Source organism: Pseudopipra pipra, chromosome 1, assembly GCF_036250125.1.
Source record: "Pseudopipra pipra isolate bDixPip1 chromosome 1, bDixPip1.hap1, whole genome shotgun sequence".
Taxonomy (NCBI): Eukaryota; Metazoa; Chordata; class Aves; order Passeriformes; family Pipridae; genus Pseudopipra; species Pseudopipra pipra.
The window spans coordinates 32,327,774-32,352,258 of NC_087549.1; the positions used below are offsets into that span (position 1 = coordinate 32,327,774).

The 24,485-nt window shown below is 37.9% G+C and overlaps 1 protein-coding gene across 4 annotated transcripts in view; it reads left to right on the forward strand.

Moving 5' to 3' along the window:
• The window catches only part of STAU2 (staufen double-stranded RNA binding protein 2), a 171,313-nt gene that overhangs the window by 117,841 nt on the left and 28,987 nt on the right, over positions 1 to 24,485 (forward strand). Inside the window, exon 14 of one of the 4 annotated variants that reach the window (XM_064650702.1) lies at positions 1,239 to 23,645. The exons of the other annotated variants lie outside the window; for them this stretch is intronic. Within the exon in view, the coding sequence (XP_064506772.1) occupies positions 1,239 to 1,295 (57 nt within the window). The 3' untranslated portion in view covers positions 1,296 to 23,645. Of the gene's footprint in view, positions 1 to 1,238; positions 23,646 to 24,485 lie in introns of those variants that run through there. 4 annotated transcript variants of the gene reach the window in all.

Here is a 24,485-nt window from a genome sequence, read left to right on the forward strand (position 1 = left end):
ATCATCATAAACCCCTTGATCTACACAGTGCAAGTAGAAATGAAATTTGACATCCTACACTCCTTCATTTCAAGGATTTATTTCAAGAAGCCAGGATCTCATAATAAATGCTCTGACAATAGACTTAAAGGGAAATAAATGAGGTCAAGTATCATAAGTAATTACAGGGGAATAGCCAAGCTTATGTACTGTGAAATACAGTGGGATAACAAAACAGAGCGCTCCTCTCTGCTACCACTTCAGTTTCATCGAATCAGTACAATTTTCCTCTGACTATCTGTTCAGAGTTTAAACAACTTTTCCTTCTTTTTGTCTACACAACATAACCAGCCTTGGTGGTGGGCTAGTCTAAGCACTTCTGTAAACTTGGACAGTCTTCCAGTGCCACATTCCCACAGCAAGCTCCTGTCACCTGTTGTGTCTACATAACTTATGCACTCGTCTGTATGTAGCTTGGCCCATGCTTTTAGTGCTGAAGAACCTTCCTCAGTCTGTTGTAGGCAAACTCATGTCTTTTCTTGGCAGAGGTAGGATTGCTGGAGGATTGGGTTTCTCAGATCGTCAAGTCAGAACATCCCACTGCTTGAGAGAGGAAGGAGTCACCAACTAGCCTTCTCTTCAAAACAACAAATGTGCAATATCCTCACTTGATACAGGAGTTTCTGCATCCCCAGAAGCTCCACATGTACTTGTGTCCTTCATTTCATAGCCCTTACAGACTGTGTTCCAGTACTAATGCTTCATTCCAGCAAGATCCTTCACATATGCTAAATGTAAGACTGCTTCCAAGTAACTCATTCTCTCAAGGATCCAGGACTTGAGATAATAAACACTAAAATCGAGGTATCAAGCAAAACCAAAGCAGTGAACTCAAGTTAAACTTTACATTTTATCAATATTTCTTCATATTCATTCTTTCTCTTTCCCATCATTAGAGAGACTGTGAGACCTAGTTTTCCACAGATCCTTGCGGCTGTACAAATAATTGATTTTACAGTCCAAAATCTCCTCTCTCATCCTTTATCCCCTCAAAAAAACACCAGTTAAAATTGGTCCAAAATAAAGAAAAAATGCTTCCAGCCAAAAAAAATAATTAATTTTGTACTTGGGCATTTGTAATGAAACTAGGAAAATGGCTGAGATTCACAAAACTGGTGGGAAAGATGATAAGCTCAGGGGTTCACGCACTCATGCAAGGTGTAGAAGATGTAAACTTTATTCTATGCTTGTCTCTGCAGGACCATGAACCCTCTTTAGGAACCTTCCTTGTGCTACAGAGCAGCATAGCTGGGTAGCCATAGGAACACAAAGTGGTAACCAAAGTGCAATCCTCTTTTTTAACTGAACAGTTTGTTCAATAAAGCTTCATGAGCAGAAAAGTTTGGGGGAATTCTCATTTTGTATTAACCCCCCTTTTCTAAAGCATGAAAAGAAGGATTCATATCCTCCTAGGAGTTGAAGAAGCTTAAGCTATGATTTTTTGCAGTCCAGTATTGACCATCAAGTGAATCCTGCCCTTTGTTTTTCCCCACAAATGGACAAAGCTAAACAAACTATAACAGATAACTTCCAAGTTTCTGAAGTTATCTACAGCTCAAAATGCAGAATATCCATCCTATTTTTCAGGAAGAATATGCTTACTTTACTCTACAGCCAACCCTATCCCTGCCACCAGTACATATCCAGCTGGTGGTGGCATTGTTCAAAGCTCCCAGCCGTGTGCTTCCTCATGGTTGGAAGTTGCTACATGGACCTGGAGCAGGGACTGGCAGGTCAGGCTACAAAGGCAATTTAAGGTAGTAAGACATGTTCAAATGGAGTCCCCAGCGGCACCCAAAACAATATCTTCTTCTTCCCACGTGTAGTTCTTCTAAGCATAACCTGCAGACAAAACAAGAGCTTCCCTTCCTTGGCATTTAGCTCTTCAGTCTCTTAAGGACATCTTACCATCTGCTGCACTGAATTTCTTATATTGGCTGCTTGATAAGGTAAGACAAGTGCCGAAGGCTCAAGTCTCTGTGTGGTGATAGCAGAGGGGCTCTGAACCATCCCTGTACCCCCCATGCTCAACCACTTAGATAAAAATCACACCTTTTGCTGATACTGGTTACAAGGCTTATCCCACTAATGTAAAGATTTTAGCTGATTTGTGAGGTCATAGAATACCTGATTAGAAATTACTTCAAAATAGTGGGCTGTTCATCAAGTCAGTCCTATTTCAGACTACTGCCTAAATATTTCATACTTTAACATTGTTTTGAGTAATTAGGATAATTTTTTCTAGCGCAGCATGCTATATGAAATTATGAATGGAGGAGATTTTTATGTTGTCATGTTTGATTCAATACCCCATTGTCATTTATGTGAAGTAGTATAATAATACACTGTCAGTCATTTAGGGGGGAGCTAGGCATATGTAAAGTCTTGTGCATGTGAGTGGAGCTTCCCAGGGTGCCTCAGTTCATCAATGCTGATAATACTGCAGAACCTGGGGCTTGATTTTGGAATATGCCACAAAACAGGATCATTCTTTCAAATTAAATAAAATGTAAGGATCAATGCATAGAACCTTTTTTTTGTCATCATGTGTCTGTCCTTACTTGTGAGGAAAATAATAGGAAAAAAATGGGAGAGACATGTTTGCTATAATTTTATAAGATGCAAAATAGTTAGGCAAGAAGATATGAGCTCGAGAAAGCATTAGGGGAATTAAAAGGAGGCATCAAACGTTGGTTTGACCAGAAAGTGCTTAAAATCCCATTTGCTCTTTCAGAACAAAAATACTAACAAAGAAGGCTGACATGCTGGCAAATTTAGACACAATTTATACATGTCAAACTACTTTAAGATAATCTGAAAGTTTCTTGGCCCTCATTTAAATAAACTGGATCTTGAGTTTTTTGGAACTCTCCTGATAAGTAACACTTAAAACGCTTTTGATCAAATACCCTTTCTCAGGCAATTACACATTCTTAGAGGCCAGTTCAAAAGATTGCTTGTTACCTTCATTTAGCAAAGGTTCAAGTGCTGGAGTTTTCTGATCTTTTTTAAAAAGGCAAACAGGGAGAGTTTACACAATAAAAGTTCTTTTTTTATTCTCAAATTAATTATTTTGAAATATCTCACAGATTACATCAGTTTCTTTCTTGCATTCATGTTGCAAGATGGCGACTATTGTATATTGCTAGTGATGCATTAAATTAGTTGTTTACATTATAAAATCTAAACATATTAGAATCTTTTGTGTTTGTCTTCAAAGATTCCTATTCTAATAAAGCTTTCTGAAACAAGTAAGGTTGTCTTTTTTGTTTAGTTTATGCATCAGTGGAGAACCTAAAGATTTGTAGCCTCTAGCCATCCCTGTCTGTGTTTAGTAGAGTGTAAGGAATTTGTGTTTGGGACAATATATATTTTGTTACACTTTTAAATGAATCATTTTGCATTCAGAAAAGGTAACACCTGAGATGAATGTCGATGGAAAGAGTCGAAATTCATACGCTTCTCATAAAGACTGTTTTGCTGTGACTTTTAATTGGAATAAAAGAAGTATGTATAATATCCTGAAAAATAAAAATTTTGGCTGCATCCTTCCTATTTCTGATGGCTTTGTGTCACTCTTCAGGTCAAAGTGCTTCTGAGGGTTAAATGACCAACATTCAGTAAAGAACAGTAGTTGGAATTGTAAAGAAACGTTGAAATTTGGACTCCTAGTTTTCCTCTTTAGCAAATGTTGTAACAGAGTTGTAATCAAATATGAAAGATAAAAGCAAAAGCTGACATCTTGATTATGGTGGAGTTGCTCAGTGAAAGTAACTTTCACTGTTGAGGGGAGTTCATGACCGCGTTTTTAGAAGCAAAGGAGCTCCTCAAAGAGTCAGCTGAGCAGTGTGGCAAAGGACGTCCACACTTTACCCTCAACACACTCTTTTTAAATGCAATACGTCTTAGTTCTTCAGCTAGAGAAATGGTTGCTTTAATACACTTTTTGGGTCATACTGGTCACACTATATCTGCCTTGTGAATCTGTGTTTCAATACGTTTAGACATACATCTTCCTGTCCTAACAGTGTTGGCAAGTCGAAGTTGAGTAGACAGCAGGACTTTATTTACCTGCCAAAACTCAAAATAACTTGCATTAAGCCAATGACCAAATCAAATTGTCACAGTTATACTTTATATCAATGAATATCACTGAAAGGAAGAGTAGCAAGCTAAGTGTTAACTTCAAAAGCAGATTGTTTTCTGTGGACAAGATATGCCTTTTAGGATAACGTGCCAAGAGCGCTTCATATCTCAATAGCCTCTAGAACATACATCAATATAACAAGCACTGGATTATAGTAAAACTTGGGAAATGTGACAAAATAAGCAGTGGAAGAGAACAGTACTGAATCCAGTTGGAAAAACAGGAAGTATAGAACTTGATGAAATTATGGAATATCCTAAGAAACATCTAGTTTCTGATCATGGCGGTGAGGAAAGTGATAATTTCAATAAGCTTTCAACTTTAGACAAGGAAAAGCTAAGTGATTAAAAGGTATTGGAGACTGTTTTGATTACATAAAAAAGGATAGCTTTTTAAAGTAGTGTGAAAGATTATAGAAAGAGAATATATTATTTGCTTGAAAGACTTATTTTAATGAAAAAAAGCGTGAGAAGGTAGGGAACAGTATGATGTAACAGCCTGCCAGAAGTTGTTTCAAAGGTCGTCATCACTTGCTGAGGTATTTTGGCAAGATATGTTCCCTCAGCAGCTTAAGGACAGTGCCATGTGTAACAATGTAGTAGCACTCATGATGTCTGAACAATTTTAGTAAAGTTAAAGGTTAGTCATGAGGCTTCAGAAATAATACAGACAGTGATCCAAAGTCTAAACAAACAAGACCTTGTGAGAAAAATTAAAGGCTACATTTCAAATATACCCTCTAATTCCAGATTTCTGATTTGAGATACCTAATGCTATGGTATTCAGAAACAAAGAGCACCCAGAACTTTTAAATCATTAGTTCATTAGGAAATTCTGACCAAATGTCCTGATGTTGTAAACATTTTCATACTCATGTAGGTCTGTATATGAGTTGTCCTGTTAGATTGCCTGAGGCTTGGTCTGTGCAAGTGTACAGAAGCAGACATGCAAGTCCAACTGATGTGAATGGAGGTTGATCTGAAGTGAAATACCAAATGTAGGTACATCACCTGGGTGTAGGATCCCATCTTTGTTTTGACTGGGCTCTTGTTTAAGTGCATGAGAGTAAAACACTGTACCTTTGAACACAGTCATATTAAGAACTGATGTTCCTCTGTTAGTTTTTAATGCCCAAAGTCCATGAAAGCTGGAGTTTCCAGCCATCTCATGATTTTTTTTGTAGAATAAGTAATTTGTATTTTGAACTCTCTTTTACTCTTTCTTTTACAAAACTTTGTAGCTGGCAGTTGCATGCTCATTGCCTCCTGCTGGCCAAAAGTGACTGAAGGGGGAAATTTTGTTCATAATTTTAGAAAAAGAGGTGAAGAGAAGCATAGAAAAGTAAAGGCTCATTGTCAAAATTACAGGAATCCATGACCCTTGTCCTGAGAATAGATAAGTGTGCTGGGATGTATATTGAAGAGCTAGTGTATCATGGGTCTCATTTTGAGCAATGCCTCTTACTTCCCTTGTATATCTACCTTCTAAAACCTTGTTCCAAATCACAAATCATTCACAATTGAGAGAGTGGCAGCCCAGAGTATCAAAGACTGTTATTTGACTGACATTTTGATCAAGAGTACAGTTTTGATGGGGATGGTCTTTATCAGATGGAACAAGATTCTAGGTCGTATGTTACAAACTTCTGCATTCCTAACCATGTTTTTCATTTCAAATTGAAATTAGAAGGTAAGCAAGCCAAGTCGCCAGCTAAGATGGCATAAGCAGGTGTTGTGCTTTGGTTTCTGTTATACGAAGAAGTTGGAAGGTTCTTTCAAGTCATGAAATGGACAGTGTAAGTACACTGAGGTAGTGCGTTGGCTCTGGAGACTTGCTAAAGGTTTCAGAGTTTTCAGCTGAAGTTTCCATTCCATTCCTTGTCTGACAGAAAAAAGTCTCAGTATCACTCTTACTCTACTGTAGTCTGGGAGAAGTTGTGCACCTTTCTTCTAATCTGACCTTCCTCTACCGTTTACAAGATCTTGGTTTTGTCTTTGTTACTTTTGAGATATCTCCCTGCAAATCTCTCTCATCGTGGGTATTGCAGGTCCATTGTTAGTTTACCCACACCTTGTCTCGTAGGCAGAATAACTTAAACTTATTTAGTCTTGACATACAGGGAAGATTTTACATACTTACCTTATTCTTTTTCAGAAACATCTAATCTGTCAATATACCTTTAAACTTCGGAGTTAGGGCTAAGCATCGTCAAGTTCTAGTATATCAATGCTATCCCTACTGGTAATAGCACTTTCCTCTTTCTTGATATCATTCTGACTGTCTAAGCATTTGCTGTTGTAGCCTTTGTGTTACTTTTGATAGTAATATTATAATTTTGTCCATTTTCTGGAATAAATGAGCTGCATCTGAATGAGATGGAATTTGCATCATTGCTGATTATCCTTTGAAAGTTCCATTTTATAATGATTACATGTCAACATTGGGGGTTTACTCCAAAATAGGTTCTTTTTTATCAATTCTTACTGTTTGCTTAGGAGAAAAGCAGAGAGTGCAGCAAGAATGCATTATCTGTGTTGAATGTAGATCATTATACATAAAAAACAAGAGTCAATTTCCCCTAAATTTGATTATTTCACAAGTTCTATTCCTTAAGTATTGGGAGTAAAGTTCAAAATGTTAATATGGTGGTATGATCAGGATGCTTTTGATGAATGTGGTTTGTATGAGGCTGGGCTCCCATTCAGAAACAATCAATCACTGTCCGGCAAGTTTTGTAAGTAAATGTCATTAAAGGTTGCGTTTGCTGAGATTGTATTTGTGTTTTCTAAATAATCTTCTGGCATATTCTCTGCATAGTATCTTTACATAGTGTCAAAAATTACAGAGAAAATAAAACTTGAAAAATTCATGTTTTCTGTCTACAAATGTGCAGGAAGCAGCACGCATCTGAGCAATGCTGTTGAAACCAATTGATTAATCCAGTCTTATGTCAAAATACTTATACAATGTTGAATAAAATAAAATTAGGACTATGAGTAAGAACAGAGTTCTTACAACTTACCCTAGAGCAAAGAGAAAAGAATGCACTGACATGCTGTCTGTACAATATAGTAAGTAATGTATATATTTTATATTCATTCTTACACAAATTACAAAAATATCTATGTCATTACAAAGCACTCGTGAGTAGTTAAAATTAATTCACAGGAGTAACTTGTATGTCAAGTCATTCACTTGCACTGCATTTTCAAGACCTGGCCCAGACTATAGGTGTCTGTCAACATATTTAAAATACCTTGTCATTGTGGTGTATCCAGTATAAAGTAATAATCTGAGTATACATCAAATACACAAATTATATTTCACATTTGAAATATAATTGAAATATTTTCTTTTGATATAAATTTCTTCAGAACAATGTTTTTTTCTGCTGAAATCTGAGAAGATCTCTTTAGTTGTGTAGTGTTGTGTTTCAGTAATTCAAGTCCTGGTGCAGGTGGTACATGCAGTTTACTGATGTTAGAGATAGTATTTAAACAACTCCATGCTCAAAGGTAGTATATCAAAAGTTTTTAAATTGAGGGTGACAGAAACTGGTGCTGCACTTTCATGTTATTCAGCAATGTGGAAGAATTTTGACATACAGCTGAAATGATCAAACTACACTAGTTTTACTGTCTAACTTCATTTGACATGAATTTCAAAGGTATTTGGAAGTTATTATGTTGTATGCTACATTTGCAGAGTTTACCTTCCTTAGGGAACTTTTTTATAAAGTCTGATACAAGGGAGCTTATGATCTCAAAACATTGCATAAAGCTGATATATTTTTTTGTAAATCTCCTTTTGTGTTTAATTTGCAAGTCATGTAGAAGCTGTAGTTTCTACAGGAGCTGTTACTACAAAAGTGAAGCATGCTGCTACTAACCAGCCCACATTATCTTATGAGCATACTTCTTCCACTGATACAAGAAGAGACTGGCCTAGAAATACAGAAGATTACTTCAGCTCATCAGTATTTTGTGTACATATAATAGGTAAAATTGGAAAATAAAGGTAACAAGAGGAAGCCCAAAGTAGTTTGGTGATACATTATAAATTATATAATTTGTACAAGCTTAATATGCTTTGTACAATATTTACTGGTTTGTTGCTTTTTTGATAGAAAAGCAAAGAAAATTTTCTTAAAATCTTTTTGTTTTGCTCAATACTGATGTGGTTCAAAGAGCACAGATATTAGCACAGACATAAGCACTTTTCTATAGGGTAAAAACTGTATGTAATTTAAAATTTTCTGTTAATACTTGTATTTCTTCAGGATTCTGACATCTGGGACCCAGAGGACTTGATTTACTTCTGTAATTACCTGGGGGTGTGAGTCCTATAAAAGAAATGAGGATTTCAAAACTTAAGAAAATTAATAACAAAAAATTCTGCAAAAAGTCATGATTGAAAGCTAGTTATTCAAAAAAAAAAAACCCACAAGAAACCCCAAAAAAAACCAACAAAAACCTACTTGAAAATGGCTTCCTGGGTTTTTAATTTAAACTTTTAAATTTTTTTATTTAGTTAATGTGAAACACTTCCCTACATCTTCAGTTACAGAAAGATCTTTTATGTCAGTGAGGCCTTTTTCTGTCCAAGTACCAAATGTGTAGGGATTCACAAAGGGTACCTCAATGTAACAGCCCTTCATATTTATCTGACAAAACAGCGAATGATCGCTCGGTGTTTGCCGTGCTTATCTTCAGCAATAACAAAGGATTAAAAGCTTCCTTGCTCCTGTGTTACAGCTCTCGTTCTTTTCCTGCTAGCTCACACAGGCGAGAGAGACATGTTTATACCAAGTATAAAGCTCAGTAGAGGCTGGAGGAGGGAGCTGCTTATTAAGAAGTCAGTATATGTCTCATACAAGGAAAACCAGTGTCCTGTGCAATAGCCATTTCTGTTAAACAGAAGCCTGTGGGGGGAAGGATTATGACGTGTGATTGAGACACCTGTTGAGAAAATAGGCAACTATTGACAAGTCTGATTCATGACTGAGTGACTGCTCTGCTAGTCTTCACATGATCCCCACCGAGAGCGAGCCTCGACCGCCTGCTAAACAAGGGCTGTTTGAAGTTTCTTTTTAACATTTCCAAGACGTTAATTCAGCAGGACATCTCCACTGGGGTTCTCGATGTCACCAAATCAGCAGCTGTTGAAATCCATTCACTTCAGCATGAAATGTTTGCCTAAGTTTTTTCTTTTTTTCTTTTATTTGTGACAACAGCAAAGTAAATAAAACCCTAAAAATCCTGCACTACTCAACTTGTAGATGTGTGAGAACAGCTTCTGGTCGCAACTGTAGCTGCTAAGGCAAAATATTTATTTGTAGAGAACAATGACCATCTGAGTAGTTTATTACAATACACAAAATCCACTGATGTTAATAGAGATTTCTGAGACATTTTTGTAGTGTAAACATTCAGTTAATTTTTGTGCCAGCTGTCTAACTTGTGCAAAAAGCGTTTTGAAATGGAATTGTCTTTGTTTTTAAAGTCCAAAAAAATATCTTAAAAGTCTAAAAGCAAATGTTTCCTATTCTTTCCAGTCAGTAAGTGAAACTCTGTTTTTTGGGTAGGAAAACATTTCTATCTGACTCACATTTCCCTGAGAAAACAGCTTGTATCATAGAATTAGTTTAGTTTGAAGGGAAAACAGAACAAGGCAAGACATGTAAACATATTACAAAGCTCACTTTGATATTTAAATGCTTTTTTTTTTTCATTTCCTGGCCATCTGAAAAAAGGTGTGGTGAATGTAGTCAATTGTAAATAGAAACTCTGTATTTTCAGTCAGCTTTATTGTTAAACCCGAGAACTGCTGACCACATATGAAGACTCCTGGTTTGAGCCATCCTTCCTCTGTTTATTAAATCTGTTAAGACTTAAGTGTATTTTTACAAGTTCATTAATGTATTCCATTCTCTCTGATGTATTTTTTCCCACTATTATCAGATTTCATTATATGGGAGGAATTATCAGATCAACCCATTATACAGCCGAGCAGCGTTAAGTCTGATTGGAATTTGGGCTTCCCTCCGTTTACAGGGGGAATATTGTGTAAATCAGACTCTCGGGTTTCAGTGGGAGGCACAGGGCTGCACAGCATCCATTTGTCAAGTTGATTGCACCTCAGCAAGGTTGCATTAGCTTGTCTTTGAACAGAACTGAAATCCTATGCGAAGCTCCCCTTTCTGTCATTTACACTAACATCCATCCTCTTAAACCAAGGCCTCAGAGAAAAAACAAAGTGATGGCACAATATAATCAGTCACTCAGGTTGTCTGTCATCTGTTTTCTTAAGGAAATGACTTTTAAGTTAGTGGAGCAGAAAATTGAAGAAAATTAGCAGAAGGTTGTTGTAGAAGCAGGAGGAATTTTTAAAAATTACAGATGTACAGAGAGAAGCTCCATTATGTAGAGCCAAGAGAAATGAAGTTGATTCTGGTTTTTGGTTTAGTGTTAATATAATGCCAGTGCATCCAATATGCAGTAATTCAACTTTTAATGAAACTTTATTCATAAACTTGAATTGGGCTGTAAACGCACAATAAAAAGCTGGTATGTACATTTTCAGTTTTATATCAGTGACCGTGTTTTATGATGCTGGATACTCCAGTAATTCGCACTCTTTTCCATGTGTCAGGAAAGCTGCCTACATATCTCAGAAATGTTAAGCTGGAAAGGCTCTTGTAAACAGCTCTAGGAGGAGGCTCTAGGAGGAGGCTTTATGGAAAGCCAGAAAACTGATTTTTCACTCTGATGAGAATGGCAGTAGTAAATAACATTAATTACTTAAACTGATGTACAGTGAAACTCATACAGTACAGTTGCAACTGTTGCTACAGCATTAGTGGTGTAAATGGAGAGAGGATAAAGATGTCTATTTTGCATAAGGTAAAAAGCACAGCATTTTAATATACTTCTTTTCCTCCCATCTTCCTAAACTCTTCTATCCACTCTTTAAGTAATTTTTTATTTAGAGATACTTTGATTTCACTTCAGTCACTAAGAGAATCAGTTTTGTCTTGTGTATTTTAAGGGAACATTTTTCAGTGTGGTATTTTTTAAAGGAGGGTTGTGTATGGCTATTTTAAGTTAGAGCAAAATAGCACATTCCAAGTCTAAAATAAAAACTGTGAGCTCTTGCAACAAACTGGTGTGAATTTTGAATTTATTTAGTTGTTTTGAAATAGATACGCCTTCTAACAGCTTACCATGTAGTAAATGATGTGACTAGCATCTGTCAAATATGCTTATTTCTCTTCTTTCTTTTCTCCCTTTTTCATTCTGCCCAAGGGAAAATTGCATGTGGTCTTTATTTGTTTATATGATGCAGATATAGTAGCCTAAATCTTACAGTGCAGAAATAGAAATATTACTGATCTTGGGTGAGAAACTTCTTATGTCTCCCATTCTTTTCGTGCTAGAGATAGGGGCACAAAACCTCACAAAACAAGTCAGGCTGTTAAATTGCTCCATCTTAACATGCCTTGGAAACTTTGGATGGATATGATATAACAATACAAAATTCTGATACTGATTTATACCAATGTAGTAGCACATCATCATTTGGAAAAAGAAAAAAAATTAAGAAGAAGGTTACTATTTTCAATACTATGCATAGCATATTTCTGTAACTTTCATGAATGATTGTAGATTGGCACTAGTTTAGTTTTTCAGTCAATAAGTATTAGATTTTTCATATGTGCCTTGAAAAAAATTTAAATTGGCTTGACAGTCTTGAATACACTTAAATTTGAATAGTTTTGCTCAAAGTCAGTCAGACATATAAGCAGAATCAGAGCATAAGTGAATCCATTTTTCTCTTCAAAAATAAATCCTAAACTATTTCAAAAGGAAAGTATTTTTAAAGACACCATGTGAAATTATATAGAAAGTTACAGAAATATCAAATGGACTGCCCATGCAACTCACCTTTCATTAAGATATATATTACTTGAAGTTGCGATATGAAGATGATAATGGCTACATTTTACACTTCTTTTCCCTTTTATCACCTAATGTTAACATTTAGGAATTCGGGAACTTGAGAGCCATGGTAGATCAGTCTTGATCAGTTTATTTTTCTTTGTTAAGATTTTGATAGCCTGGTAATGCTTTTGTTTGAAAGAGTATTCTTTACTTCCTCTTGTGGGGCATGAAATATTGTTACACCCAGCTCTTCCTCTAAAGAGTGAAAAACAATTTAGGTAACTGAATCTTTGATGAGGAGACCTGAGATTGAAAAGTCTGGCATTTAATTGCCCTTTTACTCATAATTCTTCTACATTTAACCTCAAAGGTGATTTAAAAAGTTACATCTTAATTGCGTAGCCTCATTCAATCATTAGTACTTTGCCTTGTGGCAATTTATTACAACTTTATTTCCCTGAACCATCAATGAAGATGATACTGAATTTTATATTAGCCAAAAGTCCTTTTGAGATTAATGTGGTAATATAGATTTTATGCATGCTTTTTCTGCTTTAATATTTGTGTTATAGATTGGGGTTATAGGTATAGCACAACTGCTTAAGCAGTTTAGAGAATGCTGCATATATTGCCTCAAGAACTGATGCTGGAGTTTTATTTGAAAATGTGCATCTGCAAGAGGAAATAATAGCAGGGCATTCTCTGATATGTTTCTCTATAGCTGTTTTCACAGCTTATTGACACAAGATAATAGTTGGACTCCAGCTGTGAGGAAAGCACTGGGATCAGGGGGGCTAGGAAATGGGTATGTGGGTGCTGTGCCACAAATGCCACTGTTAATGTTGGGCAAGTCACTCTAAATTGTACCTCTCTTTCACAGTGGTCTTCTTAAAATTTTTAAGGTTCCAGCTGCTAAGACTGTGAAAGACCAAAACCCCCTTGTGTCAGCGTAGGATCATGGTAGAATTCATCATCAGCAGGTTTCCTGTTATATTCTGTAATTCATTTGGATAGATATTTAACTATGACAGGCAGAAAGCATTGAGACCCTTATGCTACTCTATGTAACTGCCATAATTTAAAAATTCACAGCTTTTCCATGCCAATCCTATCCAAATTCTCAGATTAGAACTGGCAACTACTGGGATCCACTATACAAGCATTTCTGCTTGCTCAGAGTTTAGGGATATTTCAATGGATGAGGCTAATTTAATGAATACTTCAAGCCAGGTGCACTGACACCAGTGCCAAAAGCGCTGTCCTGCCTTTCCCCCACTCCTGACTTCTCATTCCTGACACTCTACCACACTTTCCTTTGAGCTATTACAGCTGTTTATCCTGCAAGCAGCGAGGGAGAGGAGGCTGGGGGAGGACAGGACTGCTGCCTTCACTCACTCCCCTGGTACAACCAGCAGAAGTGTTGTTTGCCTTCAGACTCTGAAGTGGGATATGTGAGCAAACCAGAAGGGTCTCCACAGCATTCCAAAAATGTGAACTTGTGGCATCTGTGGGTGAAATACCATGGAACTTGGTGAATGTTACATCCTTCCTCTAAGGAACAGGTAAGCTCATGCTAGAAGCAGCTCAAACAATAGCAGCCTCCACCCTAAATTCTAGCACATTTCACCTCCTGAAACAAAAGCATATGTGAGGACACTCAGGCACTTGAACTGAGAGGAAGAAGGGTATGACTGGCTATTAAATTAATCTATGTGGAAATTGAGTATATCTGGAAGAGAAAGCCAAAAGCAAAAGAAAGAAAAACAGATAAAGCAGGAGAAAAAGCATAGCAAAAAACTCGAAGGAAGAAGTGAAAATAAGAAAGAATTAGATAATCAATATGGCAGTCCTACAAAGGTCTGAGTCTGGCTGAAAAGGCTTCAAGAAGGGAAGGCAGGGATTTTTTTTGTTACTATCTCCTGCATTGAAGGAAACAGGAGTGAAATTGGGTGTGGGTGACTTTGGAGGTGTTTTTTTTAACTGGATATGCCTAAAAGATGCTTGACTTCATAATTTTCTTCTCCTAATAAAAACAGCCCTCAGGGCCTCAAACTTTGGCTAATCATTTAGGTCAGAAGGGTAATAATAATGTAGAAGACCATGAATTAGAAGTGTACCCTGGGGAAAGCTTGACCCAATGCAGAAGTAGAAAGTAACCATGCAAAACTCTGTAATGGGATCCTCTGAAGCCGAATGGGAAAATGAGGGCTCATACAAATATGCTCACCATCTAATATGAAACATAACTCCAGAAGTATGTATTTTTTATTCCCTGTTATGAGTGAAACCACAGTGGAGTTACTGTAATACTGAGGCTGAACTAATCCCATCACAAGATCAGATCTTGGTAATAAATAGTTCCAGGTGTGATCCAAGGATTAAGAATGTTTAGATTTGTTTAAACTGAAAGGTGTGGAGTTTTTTCAGTCTTTCCACTGACAAGAGAGGGTTGTATGAGGTGTGAAACTCCTGTCTTCAAAAGACAGACCTGCCTATCACATATCCCTTTTTACTGGTATATCTATCTCAAATACTTTACCAAAAAAGCTGATATTATTCTGCATATGTTATGGATAGGGAAATGAGGGATGAGGATGCTCATCAACTTTCTAAAAGTTAGCCACCATAGGCATGGCAAACCTGGAAGTATAAACGCTGGCACAGTGCTCTACTTCATGGGCTCTGCTGCCTTTCAGAGCATTCTCACAATTTGCCATTTTCTTTATCATGAAACTTTGGGTTTGTAATGGGATACACTTGGAAAAGAGTGACTCTTTTGAATATGCCCATCTTGCGAGTGGCATTAGACAGGAATGGAATGAGCATGTATGTAAAAATTGTGCCATACTGCAAATACATAGCCAATGCCTTCATGTCTTTCAGTCTTTGTTTTTTACGGTTTCATGGACTATGTCTAATCAAGTGTTGAAGCTCTATGAAATAGGCTTAACTTGAGGATTAGGTTGTTAGCCTCAGTTCTCAGTTCCTTTCCACAGTCTGTGGCTGTATTGGCAACAGATAGACAGCATAGCAGCAGATAGTGTTGATGATCTCTCAGAATTTGGATAAGTTTGTAGCTGAATAGGGAGCTGCCAAGAGCAGGCTCTGGGGCCACACTAAGCATTTATATCTGTTTCTGTACTATAGTCCCTCCCTAGAATTTATACAATGGTAAATAACCATTTATACAACCCCATGCATTGCTACAGGCTTGGGGAGGAGAGGCCTGAGAGCTGCTCAGAAGAAATGGACTTGGGAATGCTGTTTGACAGGTGGCTGATCATCAGCCAGCAGTGTGCCCAGGTGGTCAAGAAAACCAGTGGCATCTTGGCCTGTATCAACAATAGTGTGGTGAGCAGGACCAGTACAGTGATCATCCTCCTATACTTGGCACTGGCAAGGCTGCACCTCAAGTGTTGTGTTCAGGTTTGGGCCCCTCATTTCAAAAAGGACATTGAAGTACTGGAGCATATCCAGAGAAGGGCAATGAAGCTGGTGAAGGATCTGGAGCACAAGTCTTAGGAAGAGCAGCTGAGGCAACTGCTTTAGTCTGGAAGAGGTTGAAAGGAGGTTGTAGTGAGGTGGGGGTCAGTCTTTTCTACCATGTCTCGGGTAAAAGGGTGAGAGGAAACTGCCTTAGATTATATCAGGGAGGCTCAGATTAGATGTTTGAAAAAAAAATTATTGAAAAAATGGTTAGACATTGAAATAGGCTGCCCAGGGAGTTGGTGGAGTCACTATCTCTGGAAATGTTCAAGAGGCATCTGGATGTGGCACTTGGGGATATGATTTAGGGGTGATTATGGTGGCTGTAGGTTGATGATCAGACTAGGTAATCTTGAAGATCTCCTCCAGTCTTGGTGATCCTGTGATTCTGTATTGGACCAACAGGTAGGTGGTCACTTATACATAACCCAGAATTTTCTGTGTGTGGATCCCACTTACAGGCAGGAATAAAACAGTTTGGGGCCTGGAGCCCAATTCTTTAGCCGCCTAATCCATGTGTCCAGAGAGAAGAGAATGGAAAGAAAGCACGGCAAAAGAAAAGGAGTGCAGAGAAGACTGCTTTTCATCCACACTGGCACCTATGGGGAGAAAGCAAGTGGGTGCTGGAGATCCGTGCAAAGAAATGAATCACCAGTAGGCCTCAATTAGAGGGCTTCAGACTATGCTTTCCTTTAGTCTGTCCTGCTGAGCAGAGGCCCTGAGCCAGGGACAAAGTGTTCTGGGACACATCCTCTGTAAGACTTCTAGATTTCTTGAATAATTCACAAAGCTTTTGGACCCCTTTTCCCCAAACACACACAAAGCCAATTGTGCTGTAGAACAGAGTTTGAGAAACCCGTAAGGAAAGCAGCTTACTTCTTCAGCCTTTATATAGGCACTTTAAAGGAGTTTTTATTATTCCCTATTTTCAGAGAATGACAAAGCCAAACACTTAGTGTTTGCAGAGTTAATATGCTGTAGTGATTTATTTGGTATCTCTTTATGAGAATTACTGCCTTATTTACATTGTAATAGCAATAGTGATGTTCTGCATATAGGCATATTGCCTTTGATTGGGAACAATACCCAGAACTCTGAGTACTTCATGATTTAATTACTCATGTTCTTTGCAAGAGTAATTAAAGGATCATGCCAAAATCTTATCAGAGCATGAATATTTAGCATGCCAAGAGTGAAGCTATTTAAGTGGCATACCAATGATTTATTTGCTGACAAGATTCACTTTTAGAAACTCTCTCTTCGCTGTTTCACTATTAGTAGTTAGAAGTGTAAAAAGTGTAGTTATCAAAAAGCGTTAGTGGGAAGTGAGAATAAATTTTCAAGTGACCTGTGATCGCAAATGCTTCGGTTTAAAAAAAATTCATCAGAGAAACTGATTTTTCAGAACTGAGCAAATATTTTCTGAAAAATCAAGCCATGGGTAGTTATTTGAAAGTCAACCAGCACCGGTACAGCTACTTATGCTAATCTTTTTCTAAATCTTCACCATAAAATTTTTGGAGTCTAGTTACTTATCTGGAATATCACTTTAATGTGTAAGTATTAGCTTTTTTTTAGAAGTGTTGCAGCTGAGTAGGAAAAGCTGGTGGTTAAATTGTTCTGAATAATTAAACAGTCTAAGACATTGTAAAATTATGTAGTCCATATATGCCTTCTAAAATAGATCCTCCGTTTACCATTAAATCTTGTTAAGCCACAAACATCTACCTGATTATTTTTTCGTAAGTGTTTTCTCTATAAAAGTAATTCATCCATTCCCAAGCAATAGATTTAACTGCTTCCAGTAAAATACAGTTTTACATGTTACACATACCTTGACCTAGAGTTAATCCGTAGCTTTTCTTGAAGTATTTTTGTATACTCACACACACTGGTCTGTTGCAGAAGGCACTTTAAAGGATTTATCTGTAGATGCTAGAAGGAACAATCATTTGCTGAAGTAGTATTAAGATCTGAAGATTATGTTTAACATTTGAAATACTTCAGTAGCACTAAGTCAGCTTGAGTGTCTGAGCAACTAACTAGTCCCAGAAAGAATCAGCAGTGTCACCCACAAAGTGCTGATCTTCAGCATTTTTAGTACTTTGCAGAAACGATTTCTCAGTTCCAAGGCAATTGTCCCTATCATGCAAGTGCTGCATACTATTATAGTCAGAAGCCTCCGTTTGAGAGTAATCCAAGAAAGAATACCAGTATATTGTTTCCAAGTTCTTTTTGTGAAATATTTGGCTCCAATGCATAGCTAATTTTCAAAAGACTCTTTGAAAGTCTCTCTTTAGAAAAATATGCATTTTCTATAAGTGCATAGTTCATTTTTAAACCAAATCTAGCTAAAAATTGCCACATAAGCTGTTTTTCAACAGCAGGCCAATAGCCATTTTTTTGTCTCCCCACAGGAGGAATACATTTATATTTTTAAAATATATGTATTTGAGTAGCCATATAAAATAAGCAACATGAAGGTGTCATATTGAATTCATTAAAATTTCTCTCTCATATGTAATCCCAAGTATCTAGATCCTTATAATTTTGTTGGCAGAGGGAGCAAGTACATGGCTTGACAGATCAGCTGGGCTATGAATAGCTAAACGTTAACATACTTTCAAGCTCATATTTTGGTTTGGGTTTTTGCCTTCAGTGTTGGTTAAGAAGTCCCCATTGATGATACCATCTCCAGACCATATTTAGCAGACAGACTTTGCTTGTCCTGTTATCACCCCTCCAAAGCCAGAAGATGGAGTGTCCTTTGATCCCTGGTCCCCTTGGATGTTCACTGCTCAGCTTTCTTACTGCTCTTTTTTCACCAGGGCCTAACCTCAGGCACAGTAATATGGCACACTTGCTGGACTGTGGAGCTGCCAGGCCCTAGGGAGCTGTGATTCCTATAGCTATTGCTGTCTTGAGAATCAGTGGGCTAAAAGAGAACTAAAAGCAAAGAACAGGTCACTGATTGAGTTGCCTTCTTCTCTGATATAAATATTTGTTAGGAAACAAAACTTTCAGTTCATAACCAGTACCATTTCTGTTTGACACAGTGATATCTTATGTTGTTAAAGAGAGCCCTCGGTGGCTACCAGGGATTAGTGGGGGAAGTATTTCACTTGCAGGTCATCTGCACAAATCTGGCCTGGGGCATGGATGATTGACAGCTGTTCAGATGTGATGTCTGCAGGAGGCCCCTCTGAAGGAAGCTGCAGGTTTCTGTCTGGGCGGGCAGGTGTCAGCACTACAGTCCCTTGTGGCCGTAATTAGTAATCTCTGCCAGCAGTGCCATGATGGCTGCAGGGACCATGCGGAAACCCAATCTCAGGGTGGAACCCGGTGACTTTCTGCTGCCGGGACTGTGCTTGCATGGGGAAATGGTGTGAAATCCTCACTCCATGAAAGCTCTCTCCCAGGGTAAGGTCACACAAGTGAAGCAAGAGCCTGTCCCAAACTGCTTTGTGCAGGCAATTCTTAGGCATCGGCATTACAGTGGGGTGTAGCTCTGGACAAAGGGAATACCGAAGGGAAGGCTTTAATGCCCTTCACTATTTTTGTCCCAGATTCCCTCCTGCAAACCAGCATTTCACTGGGCTTTTCCCTTACCACTTCAGCTCCTTGCTACACTTTCCCATGCAAATCATTTTTTTCCTTCGTAAATGATGTGAAGCAAATACCTAATGTTATCTTTACTGCTGACACAAGAAAATTAGAGGAGGTATATTACAGTCCTGTTCAGTATTCTTTCCAGAGAAAACTGCTGGTTAGGTCAATTTACTTGGCACTGTTTTAATCTTAACTTGAGGCCTGCTATAGATATACAGCAGCTGGGTCTAATGTCTTCATGCATGGTTGCAAGCAAGTCAGTTAATTTCTGTTTGTTGAGAGGTAGGAATCAAGCAAATTTTTCTCTGTTGAATGAAAACATTGTGGGGCCGGTAACAGGTGAATAAGCAATACTGGATAAGAAAACAACTTGGAATTACCATCTAAACTTTGAAGGGCTGGATTCCATAAGAGAGAAGTCACAGTTTCATCCTGTTTGTAGTGGCAGTTGTTTATCCCTGAACCTTTGGTTAGAAGAATTTAAAGGAAAAACTGTCTTGACAGACCTTCTTCATGATAAAGCATGTCACCAGTGAAGAAGCACTTAGCTTCAACTCCATTTGCAGTGCTGTAAGCTGCTAACTGGGGTGGTCAGTGTATTGCTAAACCTATATCCAGGGTACAAAGCTAAACAAATTGCTCCTCTGTCATGCTGAGTTCTGCTCAGGCTCTTGATAACCTATTAGGTTATATCCATCAAGGTTGTGGATGTATGTCCATAGAGGTAGTGCTTGCTGCACAGTGTCACCCGTGGCCCAAGTTCCTGCCACACTCTGTGGAATCCTCAAACATTGGAGCTAAATTCACTGGATCTTCACTGACTTGAAAGAGTTATATTTAGTGTTATATTTAGTGTTATAACCAGTCAAAGAGTTAACTACTTAAAAATGTGTGCTAATTAAAATGTCCAGTGTTGACATGTGAGAAGCATGAGCTATGGGCCTGTACCTCACCGTATAACCAAATAGGCTCCTATCATATTAATTAAGGGTAGCTTAATTCCAAATACACCTTACTGTTATACCTTAAAATTTCCTAAAACTGTTCATATATTTAGAAAATAAAACTTCTGATAAAAAATGACAACAAATTTTAAGAGTATAAACTGAGTCTTTCTTTTCCCAGATGACCACCTCCAGCTGATGCTGTGCTGTGGGCCAAGTGAAGGAGGGAGAAATAATCTTCTTCTAATTTTTGCTAATTCTTTGTTGTTGCTGTTCCTGTGTCTATATTCATGGAATCATAGAATTTTTTGTGTTGAAAGGGATCTTAAAGATCATCTATTTCTACTCTCCCTGCCATAGGCAGGGACATCTTCCACTAGATCCAGGTATTCAGAGTAGAAGAACATACTTCCGAGCACCATAATATTTTATTACAAGACTTTCTCCATCTGTACAGCCTAGCCTCTCTCATTTAGTGCACATCCATTTATAAGAAGTAGAAAATCTCAGACTAAGTGGGATGCCATATCTTACTCTAAGCCCTTCTTACTCTATAGTTGGCATCGCTGCCAAAGTCTCCATATTGTCAAATCATCAACTGAGAGAAGCTGCATTTCCGAAACCTTTTACCAAAGAATCAATAAAAGGCTATTTAAAATGACAACCTGCATGGGATAGAGTATAAGCAGAATTAATCATATATGTGCAATTTTCATAGCATGTATCTTCACTGTTACTTAAAAAGACAACTAAGATGGAAACATTAGTCTGATGTTTCCTCTCAAGCTTGACTGCTTAAAGCACTTTCCTGGAAAATTCTGTGTTTACCTAAGCCCCTAGGTGAAAAGCCACCTTCACCTTCCCTACCCCTAGTGGAGCTAATGAGCCATGCTTGTTATCTTCCCAAACCTCTCATCTCAGCAGAAATTAATCCACTTTCTTTTCCCTGTTCTAACACCTGCTACTATGTTAAGCCAGGAAAATGAATGTTCCTGCCCTTTTATGTTCGCTGAAGACTGACAGACAGGTAGTACTTCTTTGTGTTTCATTAGTCATTAGGTACTTTGACACCAAAGCTAAACCAGCTTAATTGCTCGCTGCTACCAAAAGAGCCAATCTCATCCCTTTACTTCCATCTTGTTCCCAACTGCATGACTGCCCTGTCTCCTTTGCATGGCACCTGTCCCTGTGGGGACTCATTTTAGAGGTCTAGACCTAGAAAAAAATTGAACCATATAAAAATATGGTAATAGATGTACGACTCCCTTTGGGGGTCAGTCAGGTGCCGATGGTGGTGGAAAACTGAGGTCAGGAGCATGTTCCTGGTGTGCGAGGGGAGAGATTGGACAGCCAATTTTAGCAGTGTTAGGTGGTGTGTTAGACACTGTGTTAGGTTGGCTTGGCCATCTTGCCAACGTAGACTTGGTATTCTGTAGAGGGTAGCATAGTTGCACTATTCCACAGTACACCTGTGGTTCCTGGTGTGAGTCAGCCTGTATAACTGAATTAACTTTCCCAATGAATCATGTTTCTAATGTAGTTCATCAGGCATGGTTGCACAGACCATCTGTTAGTGTTGAAACTACCTGACATACCACCCCTCGTCTTGGTGCAACTCTTCAGGCCTGTAGGAAGAATGAGATGGGAAAACCAACCAATTCTGAATGTAATTACTTTTTTCCTGTCAGACTATTTGTAGGCTGGTCATTGATATGTCCTGATAGACAATTGTAGCAGCATAATTACTGGGGCAACACAAAGTCTGGAATGGGAATGGGGGAGTGGAGAGAAAACAAGCAAGGAACTACTTAAGCAGATATTGGCACCAAGAGAAATAGCTGTGTAACCATTGATGTGATAAAGATTTACAAAAGACTTTCCTAAAGCATAAGGGACATTTGTGTTTGGAGCAGAAGATCTGAGTTTAACCATATCATCAACATTCCACACTGTGGATTGTTGTGACAATCTCAAAGATTAGCAGGGTAAGGCAACTTGCTTCTTGTTGTCAGTCAAAGTGGCTGCAACCACTTTCCAAGCCCTGGATATAGGGAAAGATAAAGCAGCTGTCTGGCCAAAACTGGCAATAAGTTAGTCCTAGAAGGAGCTTCTAGGATTAGATAGCATATTCAGGGCTGGTTGGTCACACGAGATGAAAGGGGACAAACGGGCTGAGAGCAAGAGCAGAATTTTGCAGCTGTCACATCACCCATTTGGGAACACACACACCTCTAAAACTACTAAGCTGAAGCAGAGAGCCTGGGTAGATGACAGGACAAATCTGAACCTGCAAACCATTGGAATTGTATACATATACCTGCGTTAGCATCTGAAGAAGTTATACTTGCATAGCATCCAACTACAGCTTTGTGTTTGCTGGTATCTTTCAATAAATGCTATCGCATGAAGAACTGTGGAGCCAGTGCACTCAGATTCTCAGCAGGGGGTTACTAAAGCAAAAGGAGAATGACAGAAGAATCAATCCCACAGCATGACAGTGATCTTTTACAAACAGCCTTGAAGCATTTGAATATGGAATATTTTGTGGTTGCATGTAAAGTTCTCTGATGTCTTTCGGAGAAATTAAAAATCTTGCCATATGCTTCAACCTTCTTTTTTTTGTGTCCGTGGGTTATGTGCAAATCTTTGGGGTGACTGCTAGAACTGTTGTGAGCATATTGGATGCCTGCATGATTCAGGGAGCAACTTGAAATGTGCTCAGCATCCCACGCTGACTACAGCCCATTGAACTAGAGAGCTCTCAACACCTCGCCACAGCAGGCTCCTAACAAGTGGACTGCATTATGTTAACTTCCTTAGAAGAAAATCAAGTACTGCTCTCTTAAAATCATCTGGACCTTTCTGCTCAAATTTATAGGGGCTGACAGACTTTCTCTCAAGTAATTCTTTAGTGCTACTTTGCTCTGCAGTGTGCGAAGGAGGAAGTTTGTCATGGAGAGAGGCCCATAGGGCATGTCACTGCCACCTCAGGTTCTTATGCAGAGGCTAAAACCAGTTGGTGTCAATGCTCCCGATTAGCCACCCTAATTTTCAGATAGAAACTTGACTGTCACTTCGACTTAATTGCATCGTTTCCTAACATACAACATTGTGAAGGTTTTGTTTTCTTGCCTGTACCGTGTATAAAATCTTTATAAAAAGACCTAAAATGTTGCCTTGTTTGTAAATTAAAACTGGTATTTCACATTCATCCTGTTTCTTATGACCCTCCAAAACAGAGGCAGAGCTACCTATATACAATTTTGTTGTTCTTCCTTAGTAAAAAACCCTATTCATTTAATGCTAATTGTGAGTAGTCAGAACTCCTTCTAGTCAGAACAGGATCATCTGAAGTACTTTTGATGTATGTCTAGAGAGTATAGCCACATGCTACATAACATGTTACAAACTTTGAATATTTAATGTGTGTAACTATGCTTTATTACTAAAAGTTTGCTTTATTACTAAAAGTTTACTTTATTACTGTGAGTCCTGATCTTTATTTTAGGACTTTGTTTTACTTCGTTTTACTTCTAGCTGTCTCAATTCCTAAATTTGAGGCATACAACTCCAACTTGCAGCTCAGTCACCTTCTATTTAAAAAATGTATTTTACTTGTTTCTCCTGAAAAATTCTGAATTTCTAATTATTAAATGGAGCTGTTTATTGTTGTTTGGGGTGTTTGTTTGACAAGCAGTCATGCAGAAATAGTGCAATGTGTAGGCTCCCAGTATAAGTAGAAGAAATCATGATCCAAACTGCAGAAAAGTAATTAGAAAAATAAGTAGAAATAAATAAGCTTTGTCAGTTTGCATTCCTTTTTCTGAAGAAGCTAAGGGCAAGTATAGAAACTGATCCTTATCTTTATATTTACCCTCAAAATAAGGATAAAATTGGATTTAAGAATAAGAGCTTACCATATGAATTTAGGTTTATGGAGGATGTACTCTAGACTGTCAAAAATAGTATGCCTAAGGCAAATATACTCCTAAACAGAAGAATGCAATAAAGCTTAAGGTTATACTGAAACTGAACTGCAATATATTATGAAATAGCTTGGTTCAGTAATTCCTGGATTGTTACATTCAGATTTTCAGCCACTATGGTTCTTTGCTGATTAAAAAAATCCTCTGATAAGTGCCAAGGACTAGTGAAATTAAGGTTCTAAATTTTCTTTCTGTCTGAACTTTCAAAGGAAGGAGTAGATAATAATTTACTCTTATCAAAAACAGAATAGTGTCCTGAAACTATTAAATGTATTTTAAAGAGATGATTGAGAGTAATGACAATGAAACTAACCTCAGCAAAAAGTGACAGTCA